Consider the following 19,065-nt stretch of genomic DNA (forward strand, 5'->3'; position numbering starts at 1 on the left):
AGAGTGTAATTTTCATAAAATCAAATATGCAAATTACACTAATATATTTTTATACTTTAATAAAAATAATAAATGATTATAAAATTTAAATCTTATTATTAAAATTAAATTAAATTTCTCAAAAAACTAGAAATATTAAAATATAAGTAATAAAATATAAATATTTAAGAAAAAGATCTATTAGGGTTCAAAGATAAAATAAATGGCTCAGAAATAAGAGTTTTAAGTGCACCTTATTCTTAACTGGTTAATATTTTTTGGATATTAAGGTATAAGTGTCTTTAATTTTTAATAACACTAGCCTTGATCATTTGAGATGTTCAAATTATTGTTTTAAAGCTTCTATTTGATGGCTAGTGTAAATAATTTTTCAAGCACTTTGGATATACTTGGATGATTGGATAACATTATATATTTAGATTTGCATTTAGTAAACTAATTTATTTTAGAGTATTAACAGAGTGCTTTTGGGAGAGCTATAGCTCATAACTTTCATTCATGAAACAGTGAATTTGCAAGGAACTAAATAAAATAGCTTTAAAAGATACCTATTAGGGTTAAAAAATATAGAGTATCAATAAATTTCATATTAAATATTATGTATATATGTATATTATTTAAAAAGAAAAGTATAGGGATTACTTTGAAAAGGAAAAATCCTTTCAAAAAAGATTTTTGAGGCTAGAATTCATTAGTTTTTTTAGTTATATTAAGATTTTATTAATAAAAGTTTTAAATAAATATCCAGAAGATTGTAGCTATCATAAAAGAATCAAAATTATCAATTATACTTGTTCCAAGCTGTATAGTAATAAATAAATATTAATTGTTAAATTGTTGAAACTAATCTAATAGCAATCAAAAGCCCATTATGTTGATAATAATATACAACATCATAGCTATACAATTGGACCTCACATCATCCCCTCCTCTCAGAAGGATGGAAGACAATTAATATTCTTGTATTGATAAGCTAAGATTTAAGAGAAAATCATGAGGTGGAATTAGTAAATCTATAGATAATGCAATTTATTTATGAACCCTTTGTATGAAGCATTTCAATTGTTGCACATGCATAATTTCTAGAGGATTAGTTTGTTGAATGTTATACCAACTCTCATAAATTTACAATTCAATTTGCTAGAACACTTAATATGATGTATCATAAGATTGGGAAAATAAACAAACACCAAAGCCCCCACTTTATACTCTATAGGAAAGTTGTAATACCATTGTTATCATACTTGTATAGAGCCCAAATGTTCAACAAATTTTATTTGAGCCAGTAGAAGAATGTTTGTAAAATATTGATTCAGAATCTAGCATTAACAACGTGGGTGGAAATTATGAAGGCAAACTCAACTTTAAAAACAATATAAAATTATAATAATATAAGAGTTTTTATGGTAAAACACTAATGTAACTCCCTTTGATATATAGAAATAAGAAAAATATCAAATGACTATTTCAATTTGAATGTTGAATATTCATTTTGTGATCAACCCCTTGAAGGTCTATACAAACTATTCCACTAAACCATTTATCTGTAGATGAGATGCACTTGCAAAAGAGTGTAATGTATCCTTAATCAAAATGTCAAAATATGAAATGCCTTAATTATAAACACAAAACCATTATTTGAGAGAGTCTACTCCAAACATATCACATCTTTAATCAATATAAAAAGCTGTGCAACTTCTCAATTAAACAGTGATATCTCATATACACACTTAAAATAGGAAAGTTATGGTAAATATATTGAATAAAGATTGAAGGCACCAATTGCAAGTGAGTATTAGGAATAGTTTTCACAAAGTAAAGAAAAGAACTGTTCTTAAGATGATATAAAAAATGTAAATGCTAAAACAACAAATCATTAATATGTAATAAAAAATTCTCAAAATCATCATGAAATTTTCAAATCTGTGACTTAACCTTTTGAGTTTTATAAACCCTATCCATAAAAAGCAAATTTAGTTTTGCATCTTATAGATATTAAACATTAAGCACAACAACCATTGACATCATGAAATCCTTGTCTAGAAAGTCTAAAACTCATTGAGTGATGAATAATTTTGAAGCTATATATATCTAAAGCTTTAGGGACCATTTAGTAATATCATTAACTAAGTTCTTCTATTTCAATAATAAAGTGGTTGTAACATGATCACCCTTTAATAATGTTTGAGATGCAAGTACATACTAAGCTTCTTGAAACCTTAAATTACTAGAATACATTCTTACTCTATCATGAAGTAATTCAGCTTTATTGATTATAATACACAATTGATATATGTAATGGCATGACATTGATTAGGCACACTTATGCTCTTTTGCATTAACACACTTTTAAAACCCTTTAAAACTAATATTAAAAGCATCCATGCATAACATGAAGGTTCAAGTGTATTTAGTATACATTTAAACTCGAGGAATTATCAGCACTTCTTTAAAATTTGCAAATGCCTACTTGTAGTTCTCAAATGAAATGAAAAACAATATTGATAATTTCAACAATGCTTGTACAATCAAAAAGATATTTATATTTATAAACTAATTAATAAATAATACTAAACATAATAACACTCATGCAATCATGAAAATAAATTAAAACAAATGCTTAAAATCTCAGATGAGGTCAAGAGATGGTAGATCCTTGTTTTGATCTATCTTGTCTCCTTCATGGGATCACCCAATCATCCACTTTGTTCCTCCAATCCTTGAGTTGGATCTGGGCATGGCTTTGTTCGCCAGCAAGCATAGTAAATCCCAGCAAGTGCAACAACTAGAGAGAATGCTTTCCCAAAGAAGAAGTTGCAGTGACGTTATTGCTAGAACAATTTGCTCCGCAACATATAAAGTCAGAACTCTTGTCTTGGATAGATTGCAGTGACCCAGCAAAATCACACCCTGTGGTTGCCTCTAGAATCTGTGAAACAAAGGATTAATTAAAATCATTCTCTGGAAGATTGTCAAAGCTTACTGGGTGAGAGGTGAGAGGCTTTTGCTCTAGAGATGGACCCGGGCTTCTCTTAGACACAGCATCTTGAACGACTGCTAGACCCAAGCTGTTGAGGAGATTGTTGGTGACAATATCGACGCAGGCAACTCCGACCAATTGTTGGATGGCATCAAAAGCTTGAAATCAAAGTTATAAAACCTGGAAACACTGCTTTCTTGGTTTTCTTTTAACCTAGCAAGATCGAGCTTGTAACATTGCGACCACCTGAATCAGCATACAATAGCACCCACACTGGCTTTCTGTTAACACTAGCCAAGCTAAATAGTCCAAGTAGCTGCATATCTTCATGAGAGGATTGGTTCATCTTTTACTGCTTTAAAGCTTATGTTGAGGCTGAATTGCATTCTCTGGAAAGTTTCATCATTGGAAATGTCGAAACCAACCCTGTACACAAAAGTACCACAACATTTTTCTCGTTAAGCTGCTTGAAGATTGGATCCAAATCCGTCAGTTTGACATGGTTGGCAAATTGGCCATCTGTTAAGAGGGGAAAACTGGATTAACCAGCTATAAAATAAACAGGTTCATGATTAACATTTACTTATAAAGATCATATATAATTACCTACAAAAATCCCCATTCTTCATATCTTCTACTGTGGTCTTACTTTGTAAATCAACATCTGGAAGATTCCTTCAAAAACTTTTTGTGGATTATTGTCACTTTTTCAATGGTTTTATAGAGAGATAAAACATTATGATCAACTAACTCTCTTACACCTTTGAATGGATAAGTTGGATCACAGGTGTCATGACAAATCCTTAAAATGTACGCAAAACATAAAAAATTTATAAAGATATTGTGAACTTCTATCTCTTGCTCCCCTCTCTTGCTCTTTAAGTATATTTGTGAAAGACCTAGCCCATTCTTATCTAGAAGCCACTGCACTTTCCCTAAAACCTCTCTATTCATCTATGAAACTTACTCTTGTTTTTGGAATCATTGTAAAAAAGAAATATAAAACTTTTCATTTTCAAAGACAATCTTCAATAAAACAGAACATTTTTTTCAAATGTTGCTGCCTGCAACACAACTTGACAACTTCACTCCAGTCCAATTTAAAATCAATCTACCAAGCGTTATTAGATTTTAACTTCAGGACCTCCATACTACGTGTAGTTTCTTTGTAGGCTGGATGGAAGCATCACAACTTAGCCGTGTCAAGGATAGATAGCTCGACCAAACCGATATTTCTTCAATCTACGTCTAGGAATTCCAAAGTAATCTCGAAAAGTATACGAGCCACCAGGAAGGCGCGAAGAGAATCTTCTCGTCATAGCTGAAATTAGGGTTTACATGAAAGCCGGACTCCATGATGCGGTTGTGGCCGGCGCAGTGAGTTTTCAAATCAATCGATTCACTGAAAACTCTTCTGTTGATCAACCAAACTGATGAAGCGCGCCACCCCAATCTCCAATGCAGCATGGAGATTGCAAGTCAGGGGATTGCAATAGCCTTGCGCTTCGGCCTATGGATATAGAATTGTTTTGCTTAGATCGAGAGGGTTGCAATTCAATATCCAGATATGGTCACTGGATCACCGCATAGCCTCCTCTTTGTTTCGATGCCTCTGGCCAGTTCTATGGCTGCGCTGCAAGCCCCTGAGCAAAGGAGAGAACGTCAGGGTGATCTTGGGTTTCGCTGAGCATCGCATTTGCTAGCAAGTTCGATGGTGATAAAGGCATCACTTTCCTGGGGGATTTGATGGCTTTCCTGGCGGCTGTTGCGTTTATGGGCTACATGTTTGCTGGGAACAATCTGATAAGTGAAGCTCTAGACTTATCGTTCTCTTTTTCTTTGCAAACTTGGATGAAATGTTGGATTTCATTGTTTATGTGGGTATTGTTTGTTATCTCTATGCCTTCCCAGTAACGGCTGGAGGAGCTCTCATTCTGGGTCGCTTGTGACTTTATGGAGAACTACCATTCCAGATCCTGGAAGATTGGTGGACCTTTTGCATGGACAAAGCGAGGTTAAAGGATATAGTTGCTTAAAATTGACAAAGGAGTTACTTGCAGATTTTTGGGCTCCAAGTTGTCAAGTACAAGGGGTCTTTGATCATTTCTATGGTTGTCACACTAGAACCTGTGATCAGATCTCTCATCGGCTGGGCGATTCACGCCTGGTACAAGCAAAGTAATTGCATAATCTATAAAGCAACTAAGACAGGTTTATTGCTTTCCTCTGCTGCAACTTGAAAGATCTTCATCTGGATAAATGCAAACTTATCAATGACGATGCTATTACAGCTCCGCGATCGATGAGCTCCCTTCGAGTGCTCAACCTGCCGGCTGTCCAATCTCTGGCGCAACACTAGAGACGATCTAGCGAGTACGTTTTTGGGGTTTTCTCGTACCTATACCAAACGGTTTCTTCTTTCCAGGAACAAGTATCAAGGTGATGTGTGTTAGTGGTTCCAGAAACACTGCACAATAATCACAAAGTCTGTCAAGCAGACTTATCCAAGGCTTCCACATATACGATTGGTAAATTACATCTACCGAGGTATGGCTACAATAACATTTTTATTTCTATAGTATTTCTTTGCCCGGAGTATTAGTTGGGAGCATTCGTTTACTACCGCCTGTACTCAGATTTTGCATTTGCGCTTACAGCCATGTTGATTGATAAGCAAGTACAATAACTATCGACTTTGGTTCGCAAGCACTGGAAAATCGTCGTAAAGATTCTTCTCTCAAGCTACAACGCTTCTTTCATATCGCTTTTAGCGCTCTGAAATGGATTTGTTTCTCTTTTACCAGCTTACTCAACGGCTCACGAGTCTTTACCATAGCCTCTTCTATTAGTTGGTGTGATCTCTCGAGAATTCCATAGCTTCACCATTGGAAACGGTGGCGAAAGCTTGACAACCGTATACTCTTTCGACTTGGCAGTAGAGAAAGAAAGAAGATCTAGCTCAAGAGGTCGTAGTCATCCAGGCGATCGTTGTACTGGAGCACCTTCCTCTTGATCTTGGAAGTGTCAACCCATGTCACAAAGTCTTCCATGTTTCTCGTCACCAGGAACGCTGGATCTGTGATTGTGTCTGGTCCTACTCTAATGTCTGTGAGATCATCACTGTCAAGGGAAAAAAAAGTTTGATTTTGCTCGTAAAGAAGAAAAGGATACGCCCTTGCTCCACGAACGTCACAGCGTCCTTGAGATTCTCGGCAAAGTGGAGCTTCATTAGCACCACTGCCAATCTCCTCCTGAGAGAAAACGAGAGGATCAAAAAGTTCTATCTCAGTCCGGATGGAAGATGGATTTTTTACCTGCAAATCGCTGAAGCAGCGAGACTCTCGCACTGAGCCAAGCTCTTTTTGGTCGGGATGATTCCCATGTTATACCTGGAAGAGCTCTACTCTAAGCAGCGAGAAAAAAAGAAAGAGAAATTTCCTTACAATTTGTCTAGCAGCTGATCGGTCATTTGTATCCGGAATGGATCTTTGGGATCGAGCTTCTTGAGAATGCTGGTGAGCTTGGAAACCATTCCACAGATCCTGTTATAGCTGGAAAACCAGGGAAATCGAATCAGCGCTCGCGAGAAAACTATGGTGTTACTCACTGCTTGTAATCGTCGCGGCCGGTGACTCGGTAGCGCTGCATCACCTGGACCTCCCGCGAGTTCCTCTCGCGCTTCCATTCCAAGAAATTCACCTTCTTGAGCAGCCGCTGCTCGTGAAATTTGAGCTTCCTCATCGCGCTCTCAAGAACCCTAACAAAACCCTAGCCCTAATTCTTGGAGGGGATGCGATCGAGGTGAGAGTGGATGATATCTCCTGTCTCTAGCTTGCGAGTCTCTCGATTCACAGGCGCTGGCTCCTTTCTCGGCCGCTTGCGCGGCATTAGAAAGACACATTCCTGGGGCTCCGACGAGGAACTGGCAATGGAGGTCGATGTGGACGATGAATCCCTGGAAATGCCGGAGCTAGATTTTCCACCTCCGGGGCGCAGGAATCCAAGGAAGCAATCCGGGAAGAAGTCTCTCTCCAAATCCAAGATGAAGAAGCTGCTCAAGCAAGAGCTCGAGAAGGAGAGAAAGTCCAACGTTTTCCACTCTTTCTCGGCCTTCTACGAAGAACAGTATGGAAGCGCGCGGTGGAGCTCTCTGATGGCGTGCCTCCTGTCAAAGCCCCGTGTTGCATGCCTCGTCAACAAGTACTGCAACGAGTCCAGCGTTCCTCCATCGCCAAATTCCACTCGAGTTCCATTCCTCAGGCTTCCGGTCTACGAATCCAGCGCGCTCTTCCCTCATCCCGAGCGTGACACCCACAACGTCTTCGACTACTACCTCATGGATGCCGCGTCTGTGCTCGTCACCGAGGCTCTGGATCTCGAGGTGGGCGACAAAGTCTTGGATTTGTGTGCTGCTCCCGGAGGAAAAACTCTGGGAATTCTGCAGCAGCTGGATCTCCTCCAAGGCTCGCTGGTAGCAAACGAGCCATCGCCAACAAGGAGCAAGCGACTGTCGAAGGTACACACTGCATGTTTTTGTTTTTGTTCTTCCACTTTGTTTGCTTTGAACTGATCAAAGTTTCAGCTTTGCAGGTCATCTCCGAGTACGTGCCGGCAAATCTACGGACTTCCATTCGCGTCACCCGTCGCAATGGTATCAAATGGATGGAGCATGATCTCTATGACAAGGTGCACCGTTTTCTCACGCTAGCTGGGAATATGATCAACGTGTTCACGGGGTATTTGTTTGTAGGTGCTGGTGGACGCACCTTGTTCCTCCGAGCGACACTTGCTACACGACCCAAAGGAGCTCGGGACATGGACGCCCCGACGCACGGAGAATTGCGCAAAGCGGCAGCTCGCGCTCTTGTTTGCGGCTCTACGAGCTGCCAAGCTCTATGGTAGGATTGTCTACTCGACGTGCTCCCTAAGTCAGCTAGAGAATGACTGTGTGATCTCAAAGGTGAGCACTGAGGCCATTGTTTATACTTTTTTCTCGTTGTTCCAGCTTTAACCTTTGGCTTGACAGGCACTAGAGAAAGGCAAGCTTGACTTCGAGATCATCCAAAAGCAGTGGCCGGTGGGAGAAAGGACGGAGCACGGCTGGATCATTCTCCCTGACGTTTCTCAAGGATGGGGTCCAATCTACATTGCGGTGCTCAAGAAGCTTAGCACGAAGCTGGAACTTTTCGAGGAGTGTGTCGAGGATCTAGAAGAGCTCCAAGACACCGACGGGGAGCCACTGCTGCTATTGCCAGGACCAGAGAGCTAGCTAGCTAGCTCATCACAAGCCGTAAGTAGAGTTCCACAAAACTTCTGCTTCTTGTCAACGGAACACTCTCGAACTTTGGTGAGCAAAGCTTGATTTGATAGCAGCGAAGACTTTAAGATTCTTAACTTCGCTCTCAAGTTCCAGGATCTTTCTGCTCCCCCGCCGGCTTTCGATTCCATCAGGAATCATCAGAGTTCGCTGTGCAACAATCACGCGCTCAAAAGCGTCAAACCCGTGACAAAGGGAAGACAAAGAGGAGAGAAAACTGTTGTTTGGAGCTCTCCTCTTCGCTGAAAAGGAGATCAAACGACCTCTCTTTGTCAAAGTAAGTCGGGAATAATCTTCCATCACATCATCTTGCTGACCACTAAACTTTAGAACATTTTTGTAGCTTTGCGCCATAGCCACAGCGATTTGCAAGCACACAGCGCTCGAAAGGCCAAGAGGAAAAAAAAATTAACGTGGCTACAAAGTGGAAGAAAGAGGGGAGGGTCTCCATCTCCATTTGCTGATCGCCCACTATTGGCGACTGTGCCACGCGTCAGCCCAGCAAGGGTGTGCTCACATGGGCCAACCACATGGCTCCACGTAGTCCCTTGGACGGCCGGCAGTGGGCCAGCAAGCGCCGACATGTCATGCAGCGGTCCGGTAGCCAGGACCTCGTCCGGCGAATAATCCGGGCAAGTGACGTGGCGGGCTGTGGGCCGCAGGATTAGATTCGAGCCCTCTCTGCCGTTAAGAGGATTAAAAGAAAGAGATTTGATGCTCCAGAGCATAGATTTTGAGGCTTGGGCGAGGTCCACTCTAGGGTTTTGGGATTCGAGCACGCGAATGGGGGCGAGCCAGGAGGCGCCTGGCGATGGAGCAGTGGAGATCGCGGTCAGGCTGATGCTGGTGAGAGAGAGATAATCTTCCCTTCGACAGCAGGCTTTCGTCGTTTCCATTGCGTGTCTGGGATTTGCCCCGAATTGCGGCTTGTTTGCTTGCGTCCATCGCTCGTAGCTTTCGTACTGATCGAAATATCGATGTGTGTGGTGTTGGCGCAGATGAGCAGTCCTAGTCCTAGTCCTACGTGAGCGGGCGTTGCGCCGAAAAACAATGTTTCTCTCCTCGTCGACGGATTTGCTGGAACGTAGATCGAAGAAGAGGCAAGATTTCAGCTTCTTGAAGGGATCGGCGGGGGGATCCGTCATGCCGGCTGATGACGAAGATGACAGTGGCAATGCGGCGAATGTGGGAAACGGTGACAGGCCAGAGCTTCTCCTGGACGGCACTAGCGACGAGAAAGCTCTTCCAAACGGGGATCGCTATGTAGGGGCTCTGGTAGGAAACCTTCCAGAGGGGAGAGGGAAGTACGTATGGGCGAACGGCTCCTGGTACGAGGGGCAGTGGGAGAAAGGGAAGAAGTCGGGTCGTGGGAAGTTCGTGTGGCCGTCCGGGGCGTTCTACGAGGGGGAGTTTGCCGGGGGATTCATGCAAGGACTCGGGAACTTTCGTGCTCCCAATGGTGCCGTCTACAAGGGGAACTGGAGCATGAACTTGAAGCACGGTCTCGGACGGCTCCGCTATGCCAACGGTGACAAGTATGAGGGCGCCTGGAAGCACGGCTTGCAAGATGGTTTCGGGAAGTACGTGTGGACGAACAAGAACGTCTACGTTGGGGACTGGAAGGCTGGTGTGATGACCGGAAAGGGAGTTCTAAGGTGGGGGATGGGCGATGCCTTCAATGGGGAGTGGCTGAATGGGATGGAGCATGGCCGTGGAGTTTACTACTGGGCGGATGGAAGTATTTTCGTGGGAACCTGGAGCCGGGGACTGAAAGACGGCAAGGGAGTTTTCTATCCCGCTGGGACGCTGCCGTTGGACATGAGCACGCGAGAGAACCTCATGCTCAACAAAGTGGAGGAGTATCTCGCAACCGGGATTGCCAAGGACTGGACGTCGGTGGGATCGTGGAAGAATGGGAGGAGGGAGCTGGATTCGAGGTTCATTACGAGCAGTGGCTCGGGAAATCTGGATCAGCAGATCAAGAAGAATGTGTGGCTGGGCAGACGGTGGAGTTTAGAAGGGCCTTTGGAAAGGGTGCTGGGCCTCGAGTCGTTCTTCATAGGCGGGGAAGCGATCTTAGAGGAAGAGAAAGATGACGTTCCGGAAGTTGCTCCCATTCTGGAGAGGGAGTACGCGCAAGGTGTTCTTATCAATGAGATTGTGAAGCAGCCGATAGGAAGTGTGTTGTCAAAGAGCTCCAGGAGAAAACGCCGACGCCAACCAAGGGAGCCGAAAAGACCGGGTGAAACGATCTTCAAAGGACACAGAAGTTATGATCTCATGCTTACTTTGCAAATAGGCATCAGGTAATGCGGCTGGATTTTCTGTGCTTGTTCATACGATCTTAAGTTTTAGTTTTGCTTGTCAGGTACACGGTTGGAAAGGTAACTCCAGAGCCATGTAACAACATCGGTCCTCTGGATTTTGGCTCAAAGGCTTCCGTGAGAATGAAGTTTCCAAAGATGGGATCACAAGTAACTCCTTGTCATAGAACGGTCGATTTCGCGTGGAAGGACTACTGTCCAAGAGTTTTCAAGTAAGCAGATGCATTGCTGATGTTTGATCTAGCCTGCTCTGTTTCTAAATTTTGCAGACGATTGCGGGAAATGTTTAAGATCGATGCAGCCGACTACATGCTCTCTATTTGCGGTAATTCTGCACTAAGAGAGCTTCCATCCCCGGGAAAGAGTGGCAGCGTGTTCTTTTTGTCCAACGACGATCGTTTTATGATCAAGACTATGCGCAAGTCAGAAGTGAAGGTACATACGTAGCTAGCTGGCTGCCTTTTATCAGTTTTTCATGTCTTCGACAGGTGTTGCTGAGAATGCTTCGAAGCTATTACAATCACGTAAGCTCGTACGACAATACATTGATTACAAAGTTTTTCGGCCTGCATCGTGTGAAGCCTCAGGGTGGGCAGAAGGTAGTTGTCAGAAAGTGATTTGACATGGAGCAATTTCAACGTATTTGTTACAGGTCCGGTTCGTAGTCATGGGAAACATGTTTTGCACGGACTTGAGGATACACCGCCGATATGATTTGAAAGGATCGCTTCAAGGACGTTGCACTGGCGAGGCCGACATCGATGAGAACACCACGTTGAAAGACTTGGATTTGGACTACGTCTTCCATCTGGAACCAAGTTGGCGCGACGCTTTGATAAAGTAAGTTTCCTTCTCATTCTTTATGGGAGTTCGTTCTGACATTTTCCTTAAACTGATGAAGGCAGATAGCCTCTGATTGCAAGTTCCTCGAGTCTCAACATATAATGGATTACAGCCTCCTGTTGGGGCTTCACTTTCGAGCGCCACACTTTTATCAACCTTCCAAAGGAACCATTCCCGATGGTGGTAAGAGCAAAGCTTGCTTTACGATAGTCTAAGCCTTGTTTTCCAGAGGAGGAGTGGACGCCTGCTAGGAGTCTAGTACTTGTTCCACGGGATCAAGGAAAGAGAACCATGAGCTCCCACATACGAGGAAAGCCTCTTACAGCCGCTGGAATCGCCGAAGCCGATGACAATGCAGAGGTTGATTTGCTTCTGCCAGGAACTGCTCGGTAAGAGTATCCCTGCAAGTTTGGATTTTGATCTTGACAACCATGGAGTTGATTCCTCACAGGCTGCAAATCCAGCTGGGAGTAAACATGCCCGCTCGAGCCGATCGAAAGCCTCGAAAAAAGGAGGAGAACAACGACGAGGAAGAATCGCTGGACGAGGTGCACGACGTGGTTCTCTACCTGGGCGTGATTGACATCCTCCAGGAATACGACGTGGGCAAGAGGATCGAGCACGCGTACAAATCGCTCCAGTTTGATCCAGTGTCGATATCAGCGATCGAGCCCGCTAGTTACTCACAGCGCTTCCAAGACTTTGTTTGTAAGATATTTCCAAGCAACGATTCGAATGGCTAGATAGGGTTCTCCGTTTACTGAGAATTAGGGTTCTTCGTTTGTAATAGGGGCGGGATGGGCGCGACAGAGCGATGGATGGCGCAAAAGAGATGTGAGTCGCTCCACAATCCTATTTTCTCTCTCGCTCTCGCACATTTCCATCGCAATCACGCCAGTTAGTGCTCTGCGCATCGAGCTTTGTTTCTTTCGCTTCCATTTTTATTTTATTTTTTTGCTTTCTTTTCATGTTGATGGAGGTCAGATCAAGATTGTAGGGCACAGCTGACAGAGGGAAATAAAAAAGAGAGAATGAACGCGCATGCTTCGTCTTCTACCACTTGCTCGATTCATCCATCCATCCATCCTCGTCCTTTTTTTTTCTTTCTTTTTTTTCTTCCTCTTTTTATTAGGCGCGTTCTTAAGCACATATGCCAACATTTCTCTTTTTACTTTGTAGCTAGTCTCTTTTGTTTCGCAAATATCTTCCCTCTGCGGCCTCTGGCACAAGTTATCCCAAAGGTTTTGAGTCGACTTTCTTTGCTTTGTTTCTTCTTTTTTTTTCTTTCTTGTTCCTGGCTGGCCGCTGGCATGAACTGTGAATCGGTGGATTCTTGCTTTAAAGCTCATTGCCAAGTGCCAGAGACGCCACCCTCTCGAATCATATTAACCCAGATCCATGAGCACGAAGTAGCGAAGCATGATTTGGTTAACTTGGTGGAATTGATTACAATGGAGCCTTTTGCAGATTCCAGATGGCTACGCGTGAGCCTCCAAGTAGACAGTGAGACGGGACGCTGCAAGTTTGTCTCTTATATATCCAATGCGCGCCCTTTACAGTGGCTGACTTACAAACCATGCAACTTTGCGAATGGGAGGAGGGAAATATCATCAATGATCGCTCGAGCTTTTGAGCTCGGCGTCATGGTTAGCTGCCGTGTCACTTCACAGCGAGCTGTGCATACCGGAGTCCTCACTGTTGTTTGAGGTATCAAGGTTCAAGCATCCCCATCAGGAATGGCTGCTCGTGTCAATTCTTCTTAAGGCTGAGAGGAGAAGGACTTGGTTTCAAGCAGCGACTTCCATCGTTCAATGTTGTGAGGCTCTTCCTCCTCCTTTCAAGGATGAGCAACTCCAAGCAAGCACAGGTGATATACTATCTGTGCAGGAAGGGGTCTTTGGAGCAGCCACACTTGATAGATGTTGGATTCACGCAAGAGAATGAGCTGCTTCTCAGCGGTAAGTGCTTTCTTTACCATTCAAGATGCTCTGCGTGGTCTGAACTGAATGTGTTTCTATCTTTTCTCTTCAGATGTGAAGCGAAGTCTTGTTGCTATCCGCGGTAGGGGCATGCCGGATTTGTTCTCTTGGTCCTACAAAACGTACGGGTCTTATTCTCGGAGTTCCTGTTCTTGCATTTTTCTAATGCTCGCGCTCGTGTTTCATTTCTTTTCTTTTTTGTTCTTTGTCAAACAACAGGAAGTACAAGAATGACTTCATCTGGCACGATGTCTCCGATAATGATGTGGTTCTTCCTATGAACGATGCCGACTACATTTTGAAAGGATCTGAGATTGTTGATGGAGGTAAATAGAAAAAAGAATAGACTTTCATAGTCTCTTCTCTTCTTGATTTTTTATGACCCGATTTTTCAATGCAGAATGCGAGCATTGTCCACATGACTCTGATAGCGAGATTCAGTGCAAACTAATGCTCAAAGAACACGCCTGTCTCGCCAAGTCTCCTGTTCATCGAGCCTTTCCTTTGGAAGAATGTGTTATCCAGACCACAAATCATCCTACAGCCGACACCAGTGCCAGGAACAGCAACGAGCTCAAGCTGTGCAAGCAGAGGTCAAATTTGGATCATGGTAACAGTATTACAACTCAAACAGATGACGAAGAACTCCCAGTCCGAGCTCCAAAGCACGAATGCTGCCAATGCCGAGGAGAGAAACCTCTTCCAAATCCACCACCGCTTGTTTCAAGTAAGGAAGTACCTCCTGCGAGCTGTGCCGACAAGACCCCTCAACGAAAAGCAATCACTGTTTTTGGAGGGATTGAGTCGGGCTTTAAGGACGACAGTGGAAGAACAAAAAAGGTCGGTGGATCGTCGCTTATATTCAGGCAAATGCTCCCCTGTGCCGACATTGGGACCAGAGCTCAGCAAAATGGGTTTACCGGGCAGAAGCAGGATTTAGCTGCTGTTTCCAAGGAGAATGGGAGCTGGAAGCAAAGCTGTAAAGTCTGGAAGAAGAATGGAGGACGCTTGTCTCCACTTTTGGACAGGGGAACAAAGATAGTGTCGGACGGTCGGCACAGCTATGACTCCAAGCAACACTCTCTTCTTCCCGGCACACCGACAAGCAAGTATCAAGATTTCCAGAGCCAGCGCTACAGCACGCTTACTCGGTATAGACCTCGGCATTCTTTTTCTAACAGGTAAGTTGTGACTGGTGCTCTTTGTAACTTGAGATGGTCTAATCGCTTTTGGTTTCTTCCAGTGACTACTTTGATTCTTACGACTTGTTTACGAGGCCCGAGAAAGTTAAGGAGGTGGACGCGAGACCATCCAACGCATCCAGGATCAGCCTCGAGTCGCTCTACGAGGTTGATTGCAAGGCCAAGACTTTCGACTGTGTTGTGGATCAGCAAGCGAGAGGATCTCCGGCCGCTGGGAAATGCGGCGACGACAACTCCATCCCGTCGGTTGGCAACCATATCATCTCGAAGCTCGTCCTGGAGGCCAAAGCCAACGAGGAGAAGGATAAAGTCTGGTGGGAGGGGATTCGATCCACGCCGAGAAGAGAGAACAGGGCCAACGACGAAAGGTAAGATATTTCTTTCGGCTTTTTGGCTCTTTTGGTTTTTAGATCTTTGTTTCTTCTCTCTTTTCCAGGATGCGTAAGAACAAACTCGATTGGGAAAAGAACTTACAGGACGCAGTGAACATGATCATACGACCTCCACAATAACAGTGATAGGTGACCATCCTCCTCTCTTTTTTCCTTCTTCCACTCCATTCCAAAAGCTCTCGCTTCGTTTTGGTTTTGATACGTCTGGGTTCCCCTCTAGCACTCTAGAAGCTGAACTGGCAATTGAAAATACAGATGTTGGCTTCTAGACTGCTAGAGGAGCATCAGCGAGAACAAAAAAATAGCTTACTAGTTTAATGTATGATCTTCTATACAATTGAATCGTGCAAGAAGAACAAGACACGTAAGATACCCAGTCCAAGACATGACAAAGGAGTGGTGTTAGGCCGTGATGGTTTTGTGTTTTTCGAGAAATGGGATCTCTCTGGATCGATCACGATGCCGCCGAGAAAACTCGAAAGGATTTTGTCAATCTCTTGGCGAGCAGGCACAAGGATTCAGGTTTTTCCAAGAATCTCCTCTTTGGGTCTTTGATAGTACCTCTCTTTTCTCCAGGGCCGCTGGTGGCTAGATCATGCAAGATTGTTTCACAGGAAACTGTCCAGCAATTCGATATTCCTATGGTAGAGATCTCTTCTCGTTGGATCTTTCTCACATGAGCTTCGTATCTTTGATAGCTACGATTATCTCGGGAAGAACTCGACCAACTGGAAGAGGAGCGCCTTGTTCTTGTGACAGAGGTAAGGCATTGTACACGATTTTTCTTCCACCCCGATTCATCGATAGGAATTTTGGTGAAGGGTGGAGATCAAGGCCAGCTTCCAGTCTTGATCATCAGAAGGAAAAATGGAGCAACGCCAAGTCCTGCTCTTGTCATACTCCACAGCTCATACAGTTGCAAGGATTCCATAAGAAATGTGGTGGAGGTATGTGCTATTTTTCTTTGCTTCTCGAGAGATTTTTTTGGCCAGTATTTTGCTTCCCATGGTTTTACTGCCATCACCATCGATAATCGGTACCACGGAGAGCGAGCATCATCATCTTATCAAAATGTAAGTTTGTTTCTCCATAGTTTCTAAGCAAGTTTCATATCTTTCTCGTTTCTTCTTCGATCATATCCATCGCAGGCTATGATTTCCGCGTGGAAGACAGGCCGAGAGATGCCTTTCATCTTCGATACGGTATGTAAGATTGACTTCGCTATGAACATAGTTTTCTTGATCGATCACACAGGTCTGGGACGTGACCAAGCTGATGGACTACCTCATCCAAAGAAAGGACATCGATTCCACTCGCATAGGAATGACGGGGATTTCGCTCGGTGGTATTTATACAATCTTTTGGAAACCAGCTTCCAAGTTTTAATTCTCATGGGTTTTGTCTGATCACTTTCACAGGAATGATCACTCTGTACTCAATGGCTGCTGACGCTCGAATTGCTGCAGCCGTTCCTATGATTGGTGTTCAGGTTCCCGAAATCTTTGTGTTTCTAGTTTTTGTGTTCTTCTCTCTTTCGATTTGATTACCTTATCTCGTGACATGCTTTTGTGTTGTGCCAGAACTTTAGCTGGGCAGTAAAAAACAATAAGTGGCAAGCAAGAGTTGGCAGCATCCCGCACGCCTTTGAAGGTATTCGAGTAGCTTCACAGCAGAAAAGAAAAACGAAAAAAACTTTGCTGGTTATTCACAAAGGTTTAATTCCTTCTTACCTTTTTCCAGTTGCTGCTGGGGACCTCGGCAAAGCTTGCTGTGATTCAGAGACTGTCGCAGCTGTAAGTGCTTTCCCCTCTTTTTTTCTTCAAGGAAAACTCATTTGATCACGTAGAACAGGTTTGGCAACGAATAGCTCCCGGCCTGATGCACGAGTTTGATGTCCACCACATTCTCAAAGCGGTGTTTCCTCGCCCCTTGCTCATTCTCAATGGTACGCACTCACAAGTTTCTCAAGAAATCCATGAAGAGAGAATTTGTTTTCATCTCAGGAAAGAATGACCCAAGGTGTCCTGTCGAGGGGCTGGAATCTTGCATCCGTGAAACATCCGAGATTTACAAAGCAGCTGGGCATCCCGAAAAGTTTCAGGTTTTGATTGAAAATTCTTCTCCAAGATCAAACTGATAAAACGAGAGCATTGAGCTTGCAGTTCGTGGCGGAGGAGAATGTGGGACACGAGATCACGGAGTCGATGATGGAAGCCGCCATGCGCTGGTTTCGCAACTATCTCTGTATCTCAAAACTTTAGTTCTTGAACTTTCAGCTGACTGTCCACGTGTGCCCTTAACGGTCAACCGCATCCGATTCAGCTGAAAGGGCACACTTCATTCTAGCAACTGTAGAAAAGAAAATGGAGCTCGAGGCTGCAATGGAGCATCTCAAATCCCTCTCCCGCGGCGCAAAGCAGCAGCGAGAGATCGAAGCCAGAAAAGGCGGAGTGTTGATCATCTCCCTGCTCTTCTTCGCCACGCTCTATGCCACGGCCTGGTTCTTCATCTTCCGGAGCTGGAGCAAGCACAAGCGATGCCGTGCGGCGAGCAGCTCAATCTCCTTCGCCCATGCGCTGGTCGGAGCTTCCCTGGCAATGGCGGACATGGTATCGTCGCCCTGGACGCTCGACGCCCCAAACACGGCATTCCAGAACAGGATCATGGAGTGGAGCATGGCCTACTTCATCGTCGACCTCTTTCACTACTTCCTCGCGGTTCCCGAGGATCATCTCTTCATCGCTCACCACTTCGCGACGCTCACGTACATGATCTCTTGCCGCTACTACACTCTCCATGGCGCCAAGTCGGTGATGAGCTTGATCGCGGCGGGGGAGGCCACCACTCCACTCCAGGCGATCTGGATGCTGGCGAGGCTGGCCAAGGACGAGTTCCCAGTCGCGGAGAGGGTCTACACGGCATTGTCTCCGACGTTCACGCTGCTCTTCACGATCGTTCGAGGGATGCTGGGGCCGTTCTTGCTGGGAAAGCTGGCGAGTTTCTATCTCTGGGGTTGTGCCGACACTGTGATCCCTCGATGGCTGGCTTGGTTCTGGGTGTTTGAGGTGAGCTTTGCGGTGGTGGGCAGTATGATTTGGGTGTTTCGGCTGTGGCGAGGACTGTTCAAGCTCTACTCGCAACGCAGTGGATTCTGGAAGAGAGATTGATTAGATCTCGACTCGATAGTAGAAGAGAGTTTGAATAGAAAGGAGAGAACGCTCCTGGTATCTGAATGTGCGTCAACTTTGAAGAGATAACTAAGTTACTAGGAAGGAAGCTGGACTAAATAAAAGTAAGTCTTCAAAAATGTTTTATTGGGATAAAAAGTGTACCATCTAAAACACACATAAACATATGAGCTATAAGAGAATATGTTAGTTTTCATGAGCTGTGAGCACTCTAAAAGATACAAAAGTTTATTTACATCATGTGTGATGGATTTGTAGAATTAGCAGACTTAACTCAGAAGTTTGTGATGCCTTCTTTTTTCAGGATGAAGCTGCTAGAGTTCGGGCATGGTGATCCCAATATGAGAAATCAAGGCAAGTCTTTCACATTGTTTTTCATGACTCATAAGATTACTTTTATAAAAAATTTGTGATTCTTTCTTTTTCTATTCTCACAGAAACAAGAAAGAGTAGGGACTCAAGAACAAGTAAGCTCCTACTCTTTGTGAAACTAGAGATTTACCTCCTGATTTTGGATCTAAGTCACTATAAATAAAGAGTTATAATAAACTGGTCAATTATTATAAATCAGATGAGGTTATCTTAATTAAATAAAACAAGTTATTTGAATCTAATAGTGATAGATTTTATTTTCATTGAATATATCTTGACATGAAATAAAAATTGTATGAATATGAAGTTTTATTGGAATTTATAATAAATAAATTTAGTTTATAGAACTCCGAAATTATTTTAAAGATTAAAAGTTCAAGCTATTATATTATTATACTTTTCAAGAATTCATTTCGAGGAGAAATTTATATTTTATAGCTATCATAATATTTGGAACTGCTGCTTGTT

General features: G+C 43.6%; 6 protein-coding genes across 6 annotated transcripts; 5 read left to right on the top strand and 1 right to left on the bottom strand.

Moving 5' to 3' along the window:
* Positions 1-5,685: 5,685 nt before the first annotated feature.
* LOC9636599 (U3 small nucleolar ribonucleoprotein protein IMP3) lies at positions 5,686-6,753 on the bottom strand. Its single transcript, XM_002993933.2, has 5 exons — positions 6,588-6,753; positions 6,424-6,531; positions 6,295-6,369; positions 6,152-6,231; positions 5,686-6,086 (listed from the first exon to the last, which is right to left on the bottom strand). The coding sequence occupies exons 1-5, from the start codon at positions 6,719-6,721 to the stop codon at positions 5,935-5,937; spliced, it is 549 nt and encodes a 182-aa protein (XP_002993979.1). The 5' UTR covers positions 6,722-6,753; the 3' UTR covers positions 5,686-5,934.
* On the top strand, positions 6,748-8,616 carry LOC9636600 (5-methylcytosine rRNA methyltransferase NSUN4). The gene is made up of 5 exons (XM_002993924.2): positions 6,748-7,496; positions 7,571-7,666; positions 7,731-7,940; positions 8,007-8,327; positions 8,388-8,616. Exons 1-4 carry the CDS (start codon positions 6,792-6,794, stop codon positions 8,247-8,249), a joined length of 1,254 nt encoding a protein of 417 aa, XP_002993970.2. The 5' UTR covers positions 6,748-6,791; the 3' UTR covers positions 8,250-8,327; positions 8,388-8,616.
* Positions 8,423-12,224, top strand: LOC9636591 (phosphatidylinositol 4-phosphate 5-kinase 9). Its single transcript, XM_002993925.2, has 10 exons — positions 8,423-8,574; positions 8,641-9,143; positions 9,296-10,603; positions 10,666-10,833; positions 10,891-11,056; positions 11,110-11,220; positions 11,274-11,461; positions 11,523-11,647; positions 11,694-11,853; positions 11,916-12,224. Exons 3-10 carry the CDS (start codon positions 9,348-9,350, stop codon positions 12,205-12,207), a joined length of 2,466 nt encoding a protein of 821 aa, XP_002993971.1. The 5' UTR covers positions 8,423-8,574; positions 8,641-9,143; positions 9,296-9,347; the 3' UTR covers positions 12,208-12,224.
* Positions 12,225-12,236: 12 nt separating this feature from the next.
* LOC112343672 lies at positions 12,237-15,405 on the top strand. Its single transcript, XM_024667533.1, has 7 exons — positions 12,237-12,298; positions 12,932-13,422; positions 13,496-13,565; positions 13,663-13,769; positions 13,844-14,624; positions 14,687-15,013; positions 15,082-15,405. Exons 2-7 carry the CDS (start codon positions 13,308-13,310, stop codon positions 15,155-15,157), a joined length of 1,476 nt encoding a protein of 491 aa, XP_024523301.1. The 5' UTR covers positions 12,237-12,298; positions 12,932-13,307; the 3' UTR covers positions 15,158-15,405.
* Positions 15,406-15,416: 11 nt separating this feature from the next.
* On the top strand, positions 15,417-17,324 carry LOC9636592. The gene is made up of 13 exons (XM_002993926.2): positions 15,417-15,559; positions 15,614-15,681; positions 15,736-15,798; positions 15,859-15,984; positions 16,030-16,110; positions 16,186-16,239; positions 16,292-16,382; positions 16,456-16,526; positions 16,618-16,687; positions 16,778-16,830; positions 16,889-16,982; positions 17,041-17,138; positions 17,200-17,324. The coding sequence occupies exons 1-13, from the start codon at positions 15,472-15,474 to the stop codon at positions 17,296-17,298; spliced, it is 1,056 nt and encodes a 351-aa protein (XP_002993972.2). The 5' UTR covers positions 15,417-15,471; the 3' UTR covers positions 17,299-17,324.
* Positions 17,325-17,378: 54 nt separating this feature from the next.
* On the top strand, positions 17,379-18,204 carry LOC9636593 (TLC domain-containing protein At5g14285). The gene has a single exon (XM_002993927.2). The coding sequence runs from the start codon at positions 17,401-17,403 to the stop codon at positions 18,202-18,204; it is 804 nt and encodes a 267-aa protein (XP_002993973.2). The 5' UTR covers positions 17,379-17,400.
* The last annotated feature ends 861 nt before the right edge of the window (positions 18,205-19,065 follow it).

This window comes from Selaginella moellendorffii, unplaced genomic scaffold (genome assembly GCF_000143415.4).
Source record: "Selaginella moellendorffii unplaced genomic scaffold, v1.0 SELMOscaffold_178, whole genome shotgun sequence".
NCBI lineage: Eukaryota > Viridiplantae > Streptophyta > Lycopodiopsida > Selaginellales > Selaginellaceae > Selaginella > Selaginella moellendorffii.